At 38.3% G+C, this 14,465-nt stretch overlaps 2 protein-coding genes across 2 annotated transcripts; both read right to left on the minus strand.

Annotated features, from left to right (window-relative positions):
* Positions 1-6,524: 6,524 nt before the first annotated feature.
* LOC143922507 (tyrosine-protein phosphatase 69D-like) lies at positions 6,525-10,495 on the minus strand. The gene is made up of 5 exons (XM_077445762.1): positions 10,258-10,495; positions 10,048-10,179; positions 9,823-9,974; positions 9,645-9,780; positions 6,525-9,565 (listed from the first exon to the last, which is right to left on the minus strand). Exons 1-5 carry the CDS (start codon positions 10,300-10,302, stop codon positions 9,518-9,520), a joined length of 513 nt encoding a protein of 170 aa, XP_077301888.1. The 5' UTR covers positions 10,303-10,495; the 3' UTR covers positions 6,525-9,517.
* A 1,144-nt stretch (positions 10,496-11,639) lies between these two features.
* On the minus strand, positions 11,640-13,838 carry LOC143922508 (uncharacterized). Its single transcript, XM_077445763.1, has 3 exons — positions 13,639-13,838; positions 13,197-13,361; positions 11,640-12,699 (listed from the first exon to the last, which is right to left on the minus strand). Exons 2-3 carry the CDS (start codon positions 13,355-13,357, stop codon positions 11,922-11,924), a joined length of 939 nt encoding a protein of 312 aa, XP_077301889.1. The 5' UTR covers positions 13,358-13,361; positions 13,639-13,838; the 3' UTR covers positions 11,640-11,921.
* Between the last annotated feature and the right edge of the window lie 627 nt (positions 13,839-14,465).

The following is a 14,465-nucleotide window of genomic DNA, read 5'->3' on the forward strand; positions in this document are numbered from 1 at the left end:
AAATTGAAAACAGAAGGGATTGTTAGAGTAAAGCCCGTTATTTTTTTTCATACATTTGTATTTACTGAAGCATCCAATCCCGGGATCCCGGAGTTTTCTGGTACCGTGAATCCCGGTGCTGAAACTGGTCTTGATACCGGGATTACGGTGCTGGCAGAAATTTCTTTAAAAATACATTTGTGTTCAATGTGTATGTATGTATGTTTGACTATCGAATTTTGTTTTTATAAATACATGAAATCTCATAGTAACGTTTTTTCCGATACAAATTCACAACATTTAATTTTGAAAATCGACCAAAGGATTAAATATTCATTCAATAAAAATAATCGAGTAATTGAAATATTCGAAATATCAAAACTTAATGTGACTTGGCATGTGGCGTGTTTTGTAAAGACGATACAGTACAGGACCCGTTAAGAAATCCTTGTTCAGAAGATTTATTACAGCAGCTCTATGCAAGTGTTGCACATGTCGAAAGTCCTCAGAAAGAAACCGATGTCTATTGTTAAATACACAAGGACACTGTTATTTACATTATCCACATAATTTGTAGACCACATTTTTTTTTTAATTTTCTCTAACTAATTGTATTTCGTCTCTTCTTCCTCGATCTCCGGCAAATTCCATTATTATGTTGTTGTTATTTCAAATTAATGTTTATTGTACTCGATAGATTTAACAAACTTATTACGTGCAATAAATGATATCTGAATCAAATTTAAGTTCAATTACCACATATTGAGCAATTCATTGAGAAATTATCTCATAGATTGATCATTCATACAATAGAGGCATGTCGTAGATTGCACGTGCGGTTGTTGGTGTTTTTTTTGTATGGAGTTTTTTTGATGGGTCCGGCATGTCGATCGTTAAGGTCATTAAATCCATGCGACCAGACCCAACTCTGTCAACTGATATCAACCGTCGTCGGGTTTTATTACCCGAGAGACCGACATGTTGCAGGGTCCGGTCCGATGAAATGTGACCCCATACAATGTGTATGGGATCGGTCATTTTGCATTTTCAGAACGACACGTCGCGCCAACCGAGTTGTTCGCGAGTCGAGCGGTGCGACCCGGCCCTTTCTGTTTGACCAATATCAAATGTCTTCCAACTTCCTTTTGATTTTGATTAACTTTGCCGGGTCTGAATGGGACCAATTGTTACCAATTGGGACCAATCCGTAAAAAAAATATTTTTTTGACTTTTAAAATTCGCTAGACAATTAATTATAAGTATTTTAAAGCAATGCAATATCACAATCAATAGGAAAAACATCTGACTATTGATTCATAGTCAGATTACAGAGTTACATAGATCTTCATTAGTGGGTGGCGACGGGTCCTTTGCAACATTAGTTGAATCTTCGGATCCGCAAATTTCACAATAAATGGCAAAATATCTACATATGCACTGTTGTATTGTTTTAACCTGAAAAATGTACCAAAAATGCATGTTGTGAATATTTTTAATTTCAACATATGAACCTATGTACAAACATAGTTGACGAATTCAGCTTACGAAATGTGAAAAAGTGCACGCAGAATATATTTACGAAAATCTTATACATTTATGTGCAAATATAGCATTAAAATCCATATCTCCATGTCTCCATATCTCCATGTCTACTGTGCAACACTTCGAGTTGGCGTTGGGGGTTCAATCACAATGATAGGTGGTAGAGGGGTTGGTGGGATTGTAAGTGGAGGTGGTCTTATAATCTCGGTCATTGACTCTTCAGTTCCAAATCTTGTCTTTTTACATATCCCCATCTTTCAGGTAGAGAAGAATACTGCCAAATCTAAAGTAAATACAATGAAATATATGAAATATATAAGTATATTTATTACTAAAGGTATAAGAAAGCTACTCACTTGTGGATTTCCTCAGAGATGGACAGTGACTTTGGTAATGAATTGACATGACAAGTACTAGGAAATTTATAGGGAAAAAATGTCGATTGTTGCATATTTCAACATTTTATGTCAAAATATCTACATATGCACTATCGTATTGTTTTGACCTAAAAAATGTACCAAAAATGCATTTTATCAATATTTTGAATTTCAAAATATGAACTTTGTACAAACACAGTTGACGAATTCGGCTTACGAAATGTGAAAAAGTGCACGCAAACTGTATTTACGAAACGATGCACTGACTCACAAGCCTAGATCTAGGGGGTGGCAAACTGGGCATTTGCCCGGGGGTGGCGGATTTAAAGGGGCGACAAATATTGGCATAAAGAAGAAATCCCAACAACTTCAGTCGACCCACAGCAGCAGACCAGTCGACCCACAGCAACAAGCGCCGACACACAGCAGCGGACCAGCCGAACGAGCCAGCAACACACTGCCGCATCCAGAGACCTTCTGAGCATAGCCGAATGCCGAGCCAGCAACACACTGCCATATCCAGAGACCTGCTGAACATAGCCGAATGCCGAGCCAGCAACACACTGCCATATCCAGAGACCTGCTGAACATAGCCGAATGCCGAGCCAGCAACACACTGCCATATCCAGAGACCTGCTGAACATAGCCGAATGCCGAGCCAGCAACACACTGCCATATCCAGAGACCTGCTGAACATAGCCGAATGCCGAGCCAGCAACACACTGCCATATCCAGAGACCTGCTGAACATAGCCGAATGCCGAGCCAGCAACACACTGCCATATCCAGAGACCTGCTGAACATAGCCGAATGCCGAGCCAGCAACACACTGCCATATCCAGAGACCTGCTGAACATAGCCGAATGCCGAGCCAGCAACACACTGCCATATCCAGAGACCTGCTGAACATAGCCGAATGCCGAGCCAGCAACACACTGCCATATCCAGAGACCTGCTGAACATAGCCGAATGCCGAGCCAGCAACACACTGCCATATCCAGAGACCTGCTGAACATAGCCGAATGCCGAGCCAGCAACACACTGCCATATCCAGAGACCTGCTGAACATAGCCGAATGCCGAGCCAGCAACACACTGCCATATCCAGAGACCTGCTGAACATAGCCGAATGCCGAGCCAGCAACACACTGCCATATCCAGAGACCTGCTGAACATAGCCGAATGCCGAGCCAGCAACACACTGCCATATCCAGAGACCTGCTGAACATAGCCGAATGCCGAGCCAGCAACACACTGCCATATCCAGAGACCTGCTGAACATAGCCGAATGCCGAGCCAGCAACACACTGCCATATCCAGAGACCTGCTGAACATAGCCGAATGCCGAGCCAGCAACACACTGCCATATCCAGAGACCTGCTGAACATAGCCGAATGCCGAGCCAGCAACACACTGCCATATCCAGAGACCTGCTGAACATAGCCGAATGCCGAGCCAGCAACACACTGCCATATCCAGAGACCTGCTGAACATAGCCGAATGCCGAGCCAGCAACACACTGCCATATCCAGAGACCTGCTGAACATAGCCGAATGCCGAGCCAGCAACACACTGCCATATCCAGAGACCTGCTGAACATAGCCGAATGCCGAGCCAGCAACACACTGCCATATCCAGAGACCTGCTGAACATAGCCGAATGCCGAGCCAGCAACACACTGCCATATCCAGAGACCTGCTGAACATAGCCGAATGCCGAGCCAGCAACACACTGCCATATCCAGAGACCTGCTGAACATAGCCGAATGCCGAGCCAGCAACACACTGCCATATCCAGAGACCTGCTGAACATAGCCGAATGCCGAGCCAGCAACACACTGCCATATCCAGAGACCTGCTGAACATAGCCGAATGCCGAGCCAGCAACACACTGCCATATCCAGAGACCTGCTGAACATAGCCGAATGCCGAGCCAGCAACACACTGCCATATCCAGAGACCTGCTGAACATAGCCGAATGCCGAGCCAGCAACACACTGCCATATCCAGAGACCTGCTGAACATAGCCGAATGCCGAGCCAGCAACACACTGCCATATCCAGAGACCTGCTGAACATAGCCGAATGCCGAGCCAGCAACACACTGCCATATCCAGAGACCTGCTGAACATAGCCGAATGCCGAGCCAGCAACACACTGCCATATCCAGAGACCTGCTGAACATAGCCGAATGCCGAGCCAGCAACACACTGCCATATCCAGAGACCTGCTGAACATAGCCGAATGCCGAGCCAGCAACACACTGCCATATCCAGAGACCTGCTGAACATAGCCGAATGCCGAGCCAGCAACACACTGCCATATCCAGAGACCTGCTGAACATAGCCGAATGCCGAGCCAGCAACACACTGCCATATCCAGAGACCTGCTGAACATAGCCGAATGCCGAGCCAGCAACACACTGCCATATCCAGAGACCTGCTGAACATAGCCGAATGCCGAGCCAGCAACACACTGCCATATCCAGAGACCTGCTGAACATAGCCGAATGCCGAGCCAGCAACACACTGCCATATCCAGAGACCTGCTGAACATAGCCGAATGCCGAGCCAGCAACACACTGCCATATCCAGAGACCTGCTGAACATAGCCGAATGCCGAGCCAGCAACACACTGCCATATCCAGAGACCTGCTGAACATAGCCGAATGCCGAGCCAGCAACACACTGCCATATCCAGAGACCTGCTGAACATAGCCGAATGCCGAGCCAGCAACACACTGCCATATCCAGAGACCTGCTGAACATAGCCGAATGCCGAGCCAGCAACACACTGCCATATCCAGAGACCTGCTGAACATAGCCGAATGCCGAGCCAGCAACACACTGCCATATCCAGAGACCTGCTGAACATAGCCGAATGCCGAGCCAGCAACACACTGCCATATCCAGAGACCTGCTGAACATAGCCGGATCCAGAGCAACGACACATTGCAGATCCAGCGGCCATCACGACACCAAGTCAACAGCCAATAGCCGCTTCAAGAAAACTTCCCCAAATATTCTAATACACTTGTACAATATTTAGGCAAACAATAAAACAACTTTATTCAAACAAACAGCAGTATTAACTACCAAAACACAGACGAACTCGTCTATAATACATGGCGGACTGGTGGTGAAGAACACCTTCACAACTAGATCAGTCCCCATAATTGTGTACCTGCATTGTACTAAAATCGGCGTACTCGAAGACATTTATTTATTTATTTATTTACATACAAATATACCAGGAAGGCTCAACAGGTAAACCCCAAATGCGCCTTCCTGGTCCACATAATTATTACATAGATACATGTAAATCTAAACAATATCTGACATCTATGGTCAGATATTACAAACATCGTATTAATACGATAAATAACTTTCATGTAACAATACGATTTTTTTTATATTCGTTGTCATTGTCTCATTTAACGATCTCCACTATTTTAAAAGATATAGAACGAATTCGTGAAGTCATCCAAGGATTTTAGTCAATCAAATCCACAGCAATAATGTAGCGTGGGAACGTGGGAGAGATTATCCACTGTCTAAGTGCATTCTAGGGTGAACAATAGAAAACCCAGTTTAGGCTAATGGGACTGTGTTAGTGCCCAAACAAAGGATACGCTAGAGTTCTCAGAACTGGGGTGAGTGCGTGCGACTCGCCAGGGTAGACCTACATGCCGAGACAAAAGACACGCCATCAAATCGGGGATGCTATGCTGGGCAACTTGTCCTTTATAAGGAGGTACTCACGGTGGATCAAGTATTCTGGAGAGAGCGGTGGTTACGTGTGGACCTCCTGAATCCCACTTTACGTGTTGAATAAATGTTGTGAAGCGACTTTGGCCTTTCATTTGAATCCTGAACCCACCCCTACGCAAAAATAACAAATACATATGACAATGAACAAAAACAATATGACAATAACTCTGAAAGAAAACCATATTCTAAAAAAAAGACGCATCCAAATACAATAGATTTATTATACAAATATTTTGTTTACAATGACGTTTAAATAATATAATAATAAAAATTCCTCAAATAAATAATATATAACTATAGAATAATACGTACACATATATATGCATTTATAAATATAAAAATTGTCATTATCGTGTATGTATATATGTATATATGTAGATAGATTTGCATATAAATACACAATAAGAGGTCAAAAAATAATTACTATACAATCCTAGCATGCAGGTCTTCGAAAAAGATAATTCACGACATTGTTAAACCGAAAAATACATACATCATTATTATCATTTACAATTGTTTAATGGTTTCAACGCAAAATCCTAATTAGAAACCCCAACTTGTGCAAATTTTACAAACGATAATCTACACGGAGGATAAACAACTTCTAATAGATGTTACATTTGAGAGAAAATGTAATTATCGTAACACAGAATCTGATACGTGGTTCGGATCTAATACACATGTCTATTGTACGAACTAACTGGATATAAAAACAAAAACAATTCTATAAATGCAACACTCTATTCGGTGGTAACGAAATATTTATTTATTACAATAATACAAGAATAACGCCACGTTTGAGACAAACTAGAGTCTGTTCAGATGCGAAACGCAGAATAATTCGAATGCAGATTGGATCCAGACAGTTTTCGGTGCAAAATTAAATAAACCGGATATTGCCACAAATGCTTATTCGATAAGAGTATTATATTAACACTCAAATTCTGCTCCGAATCTCTAAACGCACTACACATATTTTCTTTATATGTACATACATACATATTGAATTAGAAATGAATATTCAAAAGAAAATAATAATATTTTGACCGTAAAGAAAAGGAGCGACCGTTTCTGTTGTACATATTATTTCAATTTAAAAACTGAACATTACATTTCAAAAAATAATCCGGTCAACCTGTCAAATAATGCGTATTTATATTTTTCAAATATTCATTTTTTATAGAAAATTAATTGTGATTCTTATTTCTTAATATCTAAGTAATAATCTCCTATAAATGTATAGTAAAAAACACTAATTAGTTCAAAAGGTTTCATATCAAAAAATTGTGCCTTCTTCACAATGTATACGCACTAGGTTTATCATTAACGTCATTTTACGAATTACATTATTTTTATAATAATAATTAAAATTGAATGTGACTATCAACTTATCGTACACCTTATCGAGAACACTGACTAAGATAAGCTATTGTTATTTGCCCAATATTACAGTTACAATGCGATAAGCTTTAACGCTAAAACTGAAACATCATCGTTATGCACGTAAAGAACAAGGAAAAACTTTTAATTTGCACAAAATATTACACAAATTCATTCGTAAATTAGGAACCCAAAATTGAGATTGTATCGTAATTGAACTGACTAAATAATATACGCACTGAATTGGAAAGCCGTTGCCAAGTCTCGTCAAACTCCATGATGGATTTCCAGCGACTAGTTGAATGGAACCGAGTTTACGGCTGGTTCAAACCGTCATAATGAAATGTTGAATTTACTTTTTGCCCCATTTCAGCTCTAAGAACAAACATATGGCGAATTGGACTCTAGCCTCCAACTGATCGAGCGAAGTTGACAGTAGTTTGAGTCCAATCTGTCGTATGCTTTCGACTAAGAACAGGCCTGGTATTGCAGATGAACCGTCAATGTATCGTCACGCCTCGCACAATATTTTTCTATACAATAAATTTACAAAAAATACAACAAAATGAAATGACACAATTGCCTAAGCATACAATCGCACTTACAAAATAAATATTTATAAAAATCTAATATTTTTTTCTAGTTGTATTTCATTCAAGATATGAGAAAGTTCAGATTTATTCGTGTTCAGTTCTAAATTTTATTTATTTATTCAATACAATGTAAAAATCGCAATATATTGAAAAACTATTTATGAATATTAAGTTACGTTTATCACCGATGAATTTTTATGTCTAAATTAATTTATAATATAATAATAAAAAAACCGATTTCATGTATAAAGTTTACAAAAGCTACAAATATATTTCAGTTCGGCTCTTAGATGAAACTCTTAAATACACGTAATTTTTATATGTAAAGGAAACATTCGCAATGCTGATTTTTATGGCACAACTTAACAATCCGTCGTCCTTTCTCCTTTTTCTTTTCTCTTTTTCCCTTCCACCGTCAACGTAACAAATTCAGATCATTGTTGTCGCATCATTTCAACATACGTACGTGTAAACGTCGACGTTGTTCTTTTTATTATTACTATTCCAAGTGTAAAAAATTATGAAACCGTCATAAGACTCGATACATGTATAATATAATGCGATGGCACCCAAATGCGGTAGAAAAGTGTGTTTTCCGACGAAAATTAACAGTATAAAAAATAAATAGATTTTTATAACAAATCTCACTATAAATATCCTCGATCGAAAATTACAAATCCTAAGAGACTCTCGATTGCTATTCAAAATATCACTCGTACACAACACTTCCTGATCGTATCCTAAATAAATGACGTAGATTTACAAGTAGATTCCTTGCAATAATCGAATTATTGCAAATTATTAAATAAAAAATTAAGGTACAGTCGAGAATAGTCCCACAACGAATATATTCGCTCATTCGTGAATCCGTTGTTTTAATATAATCCACAGACACACAAACTCTTCTCTAAATGTCGCAAACAAGCTCATTTCATATACTTGTTTATACAATATAAACCATACACACAATGAAACTCTTCGAAGCTTGAAACTTTTGCTTCCGTCTCTGGACGGAATTTTTTTTTGGTAGAGAATGAATTAAATTTAACCCTCATCAGTCCTGAGACACAACACTTACATATGTCATTCGTGTTCTTTCTGTTACGTAAAAAAAAATTAAATTCAAATGGAATTGTTCAAGTACATATATTACAAAGATGAGAGAAACTTCATCTGGATCAAAGTGCGTATACTAAAATAAAAAAAGATGAGAATTGAATCATTCTACTATACGAATATCACATTTCGATTATAGTTCTATTTAGCAATATTCGATTTTGAATGAAAATTGTGCCTAAATCTCACTCGTCTGTACGTACACCTTGTTTGAATTCCCACTCCGATGAGTTTCATTGCATTGATGAGATTAAGAATATGCTTCGATTCAGAGCAGAATTGAAAATATATCGTGAGACTATTCCCGAAACCTGTACACGAAATCAAAAATAAAACAAACATACAGAATATATTATCATTACGTTAAAACTTATCAAAAAGTAAAAAATGTGTGCTTTCGCAGGTACATATGTGCTGTTTGTTGTATGCGATGAAGTAATCAAAACAAAGCATGAACATATCGTCGTGAATAACCTCAATTAGATAGGTGGTATTGAACACACTTTTTAAGCCCGATATATTATAGTAAAATATGGCAATGAAAACATACATACAATATGCCTTTGATAAAAATCCCGATGAAAACGTGTCTCGTCATGCAACGATAATACTAAATGAAAATATGCGCGTTAGGATTTTCATAAAAATCGATAATCAATTTGCTGAAAAAGTGTTCATAATAATATACATACATATATAAATGTATTATAAAAGATCACACAAGTCTTTTTGACACTTAACTATCACTGAGCAAGTTATGCAACTTATGCAACATAGTTCACAATGGCCCGATGAAGAAACTCGTATTGCAACTGAAATCATACGAGAAAAATGAAAATTTGTATTTTTTACTACGTATTTTTTTACACATTGACTTGAAACAAGACTCACAAACGTGTCCAAACAACCCATCCTCTGACACCGGAGTTTCCTCGTCACTGTCGATACGTCGACCCGTTTTTCTGTGCGGAGTTGGATCGTTAGAATACTCAAAGCGACAAACATCGACGAGCGATCCGTACCTTGGCTGTGAAAAAAGCACACATTAATTTACACATCGATTGCGTACCTGCAGTGAACTAAAATCGGCGTACTCGAAGACATGGTCACTCCACTCTGTCCGACCAGTTCTATCAACCCTCTGGTAACTTCTGGGACCTGTCCGCTGACGGTCGGCCAGCCGTGGTATTGCAGTTGAGTGACTCTAATTCTATCTTGATTCTAATGAATACAAATCGGCATTTAAGAAATACTGTAATAAATAGGACTGTCAAACTTGAATCTTGAAATATACCTTCGTATTGGTGACTTGGAACTCTCGTCTAGTATAATACGGACAGGATTCGCTAAGTAGGTAAGTGACGTTGATATGATCGTACTGGATTTCATCGTCGTCCCAATATCGAGGACACTTTCCTTCGCCCAACTGTTGGTTAAAAATAAAAATGCATTTTACTATAGATTCCGACTTTGACCCGTATGAAAACATCGCCGACTATCTCACCTCACTCAACATGACGATAGTGCTGATTTCGTGGTCTGAAACCATTCTCCAAAAGTCTGCTATCGTCGACGGTAATGGATCTTGTGCTATAATATACGACTCTGCATTATCGTATCCTATGCAGAGAAATGCTATAATAATAGAAGTGGCTTTAGGCGTTATATTGTTGTCAAGTGAGGAATGTCCACGGAAAATTTCAAATAACTACAGCGATAGCCTCGATGATAAAACTGTACCCGCATTAAGAACACTCAGCAATACGTTACCATCGTAATACAAGATATCATTGACATATTGTCATTCGGTGCCTTTGAATCAAAAACAACAGTTCTTCTTTCGTCCTTGTTATTATTTTGGCTGACAATATTTTCCTTGTCCAATAATTCTGGTTCAATGTGGGTATGCAGGTTGTCATGGACATATTTCCATCTAGTGCCTTTGCATCAAAAACTATGGTCGTCCTTTTGCCTTTTTCATAATTATTAGAATTGACTACCGGTTCCTTAATTAATTTTGTTGAATCAAAAATGGGTACTACAGAAGTCATCGACATATTGCCTTCTAGTTGTTTTTCATCAGCCATTCTTTTACCACTAACAGAAGTAGCAGAGTTGGAAATAGGTGTCAAACAATCAGAATTTAATGATGTCGGCTTCCTACTCTTGTTGCAATCATGTGACTCAACTAAACGTTGCCCGTTTGATTTATTCAATTCAACATTCGGAAGTATGCATGTTATAGACATATTACCATCTGGTTGTTTTGCATCAAAGACAACAGTTCTCCTTCTATTATTAGTATTATTATCTTCAAAGACAAAATTTTCTTTATTCAATAGCTCCATTTCTAATGTCGGTATACAAGATGTCATAGACATATTACCATCCGGTGCTCTTGAATCAAAAACTATAGTTCTTCTTCTATTTTTGATGTTATCGTCTTGAACGACAACATTTTCTTTATGTAATACTTCTATATCTGAATTAGGTATACTACATGTTATCGACATGTTACCATCTGGTGTATTTGAATCAAAAATTACAGTTTGTCTCCTGTTTTTAGTGTTGTCGTCCCGAATGGCAAAATTTTCCTTATTCAATACTTCCATATCTAAATTTGGTATACCACATGTTATAGACATATTTCCGTCTAGTTCCTCCGAACCAAAGACTATAGTTCTTCTTTTATCTTTGCTACAGCTATCAGGATTAGCTACAGTAGCCGGAGCTACACATGTCATGGACATATTACAATCTACATCTTCCGGATTGAAAACTATTGTGGTCCTTCTTTTATTTTTGGAACGAATTTCAAGATCTGCATCAGTTGGTCTAGAAGCAGACGTCGTGCACGTCATAGACATATTTATCTTTGTTTCTTTTGAATGTATCGGCTCTGTTTGTATTCTATCTTTAATAGGATTTTTGGTGTCATCTAAATTAAATTCAATTGAATTGTGAGAATTTTCCAGAATGTTTTGAACATGATAATGATCGTCAGAATTTTTCTTTTGTTTATCTTCGATATCATGTATCATTTGCGAAATTGCTGTCATTATAGATATGTCACATTTAGAAGATCTTCCCGCATTATTTACATTATGACTTGGAACTGTAGAGGTCCTCTTTATTTTTGGCACATCGTTTCTTGCATTTTTGTTTTGCTTACATTCTACATATATCGTTGATCATTTGCGAGAGCGCGGAAGTTATTGATAGATCGCAGCTCTTTTGCATTACGTTTCGAGTCGATGCAATGCTGTTTTCATTCGAGCTGTTTTCATAGTCTTGTTGGATATCGTTTCTAGCGTAACGATCGTTGTAAGCATTCATGTCGTTTTCAACATCGTTGAATTCCTTCGTGTACATCGGAATTTGTATATTTTCTTTATCGTGCATCCATGTTTCTTTTTTATCTCTTACATCGGGATAAACAAAAGTATTCGCCACGATGGGTTTTTGCTTTGTGGATTCATTCGTCATGATTTGAACGGGGATTGAAATAGTTTGCGTGATGGACATGTCGCTGTCGTCGCACACGTCACTTTTAGGCGACTGTTTAGTTACAAGTTTCTCCAATTTATTCTCTCCATCCGTCAAATTGAACGGAGCATCTTTTTTTATTTGAAAATTGATGAGAGCCTCGGTACGGTCGGATAGGAAAGGATTCGTTATGTTGAAACAAGACGCATCGGGAACATTTTCGCTGTTGATTTTCGTCAGACTGTTTATCATAGCGCTGATGTTCACGCACCGATCATCGTCTTCCATATCCTCAGCGGCATTTTGCTCGCCTTGAGACACTCTCTGTTGATTGATGGATGCTTCCAGCTTTTGAATGAGAGATTCGGCTACATCACTAGTTTCGGAAACATCCGGCTTGTTTGGTTCTTCGTAAAAATTGTGCCATATTGTATTTCCATGATCGGTCATTGTGAAGAGCCTGTGAATTGAAATATTTTAAATAAATTAAATTTGTTGACCAGTGAATTTTAAATTTAAAAAAAAATACAAGAACACGGCAACTTGAAAGACTTTTGTGACCTCGATGATGCTTTATATGATGATAATATTTTAATTTGACATCGATTGGTGTCATTGTATTACAATTTTATTTAATTGGCCCCATCCATTGTTGTGAAATGACCCGGTTTATAAAATTGATCCAACTCTTGCAGTTGTGCCTTGCTTTTTCTAGTCCTTCAAAGCAGTAAATAGTTATATTAATTATTTACAGGCATATTATTTTTCTTCAATTGTGTATTTGAATGTATGTATACAGAGCAACTATAAAGCAACCATGTAAAGCCAAGTAAAGTGTGCCGAGCTTGGGTTGAACTTTTTAAACATCATGAAAATTAATTTATTAACTACACGATACCTTCAAAATTTATTTATTATTTTTTATATATTTTCGGTTTATTTATAAAATAATCTTACGCGACTCCTTTTTTACTCGAAAAGCTGACTCGTTTATTTTTATCAAACGTAGTTCCATCATTCTCTGCATCATTTTGTTCCGCATCCAGATCCGATAGTGGATTTCTTGCTTTGGGTGGTTTTAAAATTGAAGAGCGCCGCCGCAATTTTTCTGGTTGCATTTTTCTGAAATGAATTTATTTACATATAAAAAAAAGGGAAATCTCAATTTTTTAACAGGAATAGAATCTTAAACGAGATATGGTCAAAAATATAATTTTGTTCCGGCCAAACCGAACATTTGTTAAGCTAAATTTGAATAGGACAATCACACAATCGATCATTAATGGGTAATATTGATTGCTGACGCTTTGTAATGATAAATTTGAATAAGAGTAACCCGTCAACAGAACTCGTTATTGAATGAATTCGTTATATTAATGATGAATAGAAGTAGACTTACGTAGAAAGCAGTCGCAACGGCCATTCAATGACAAGCGCAACCGCAACCGCAACCGTCGAATTCCAAACGTTTGAACCACACGGCTGCCAACGTGAACGTGACCGCGACCCATGTGTCAACTCAAAGTGTTCGACAAGAATTTTACCAATATTAATGGAAATATGGCATGTTAAAATCGTTGATGCTCATCCACAATACTGATAGAGTGGTAGTTATTCTAGGAATTTAAGAAATATTAAACTCCTCGATAATTCGAAATATGAAATTCGAATAGGGAAAACGCTGCAGTTGTTGGCCATTTGATCTTTAGTACGCGGGACAGGTGTGTTGACCGTGTCCCGGTCTAACAAAACACCGGTTGTGTTTGTAAAAGATATATAACTTGTATAATGATAACAATGCAGTAGTTCGAATCAATTCGCTAAACTCGACAAATTTTCGAGTACAACGTGCAGTAAGGCAAGGGTGTATATTATCTCCAGACCTATTTAATATATGTATATGGAGAGTATATAATGCGTAGAGCACTGGATGGTTGGAAGGGTGGAGTGTCCATTGGTGGAAAAAAACTATCCAATCTTCGGTATGCGGATGACACAACGCTCATAGCTAATAATCATGAAGAAATGGCCGAAATGATCCGTCGTGTTGAGACAGAGAGTAATGTGCTTGGACTCCATATAAACCACCCCAAAACAAAAATTATGATAATTGACCGTCACCAACAGCTGCAAAACAACAACTCAGCTTTAAGCGGTATAGAGCTGGTTGATAATTTTGTCTATTTGGGGTCACTCATATCTATCAACGGGGGGGCAGCGAATTGG

Source organism: Arctopsyche grandis, chromosome 2, assembly GCF_051622035.1.
Source record: "Arctopsyche grandis isolate Sample6627 chromosome 2, ASM5162203v2, whole genome shotgun sequence".
NCBI classification, from domain to species: Eukaryota; Metazoa; Arthropoda; class Insecta; order Trichoptera; family Hydropsychidae; genus Arctopsyche; species Arctopsyche grandis.

Excerpts from the sequence above, each read along its gene's own strand:
- LOC143922507 (XM_077445762.1), bottom strand. The coding sequence starts at position 10,302 with ATGGTTTCAGACCACGAAATCAGCACTATCGTCATGTTGAGTGAG. Across the intron at positions 10,180-10,257 it reads CTATCGTCATGTTGAGTGAG|TTGGGCGAAGGAAAGTGTCC; the intron begins GTGAGATAGTCG and ends TTTAACCAACAG. Across the intron at positions 9,975-10,047 it reads TCCAAGTCACCAATACGAAG|AATCAAGATAGAATTAGAGT; the intron begins GTATATTTCAAG and ends TGTATTCATTAG.
- LOC143922508 (XM_077445763.1), bottom strand. The coding sequence starts at position 13,357 with ATGCAACCAGAAAAATTGCGGCGGCGCTCTTCAATTTTAAAACCACCC. Across the intron at positions 12,700-13,196 it reads TCGAGTAAAAAAGGAGTCGC|GCTCTTCACAATGACCGATC; the intron begins GTAAGATTATTT and ends TTCAATTCACAG.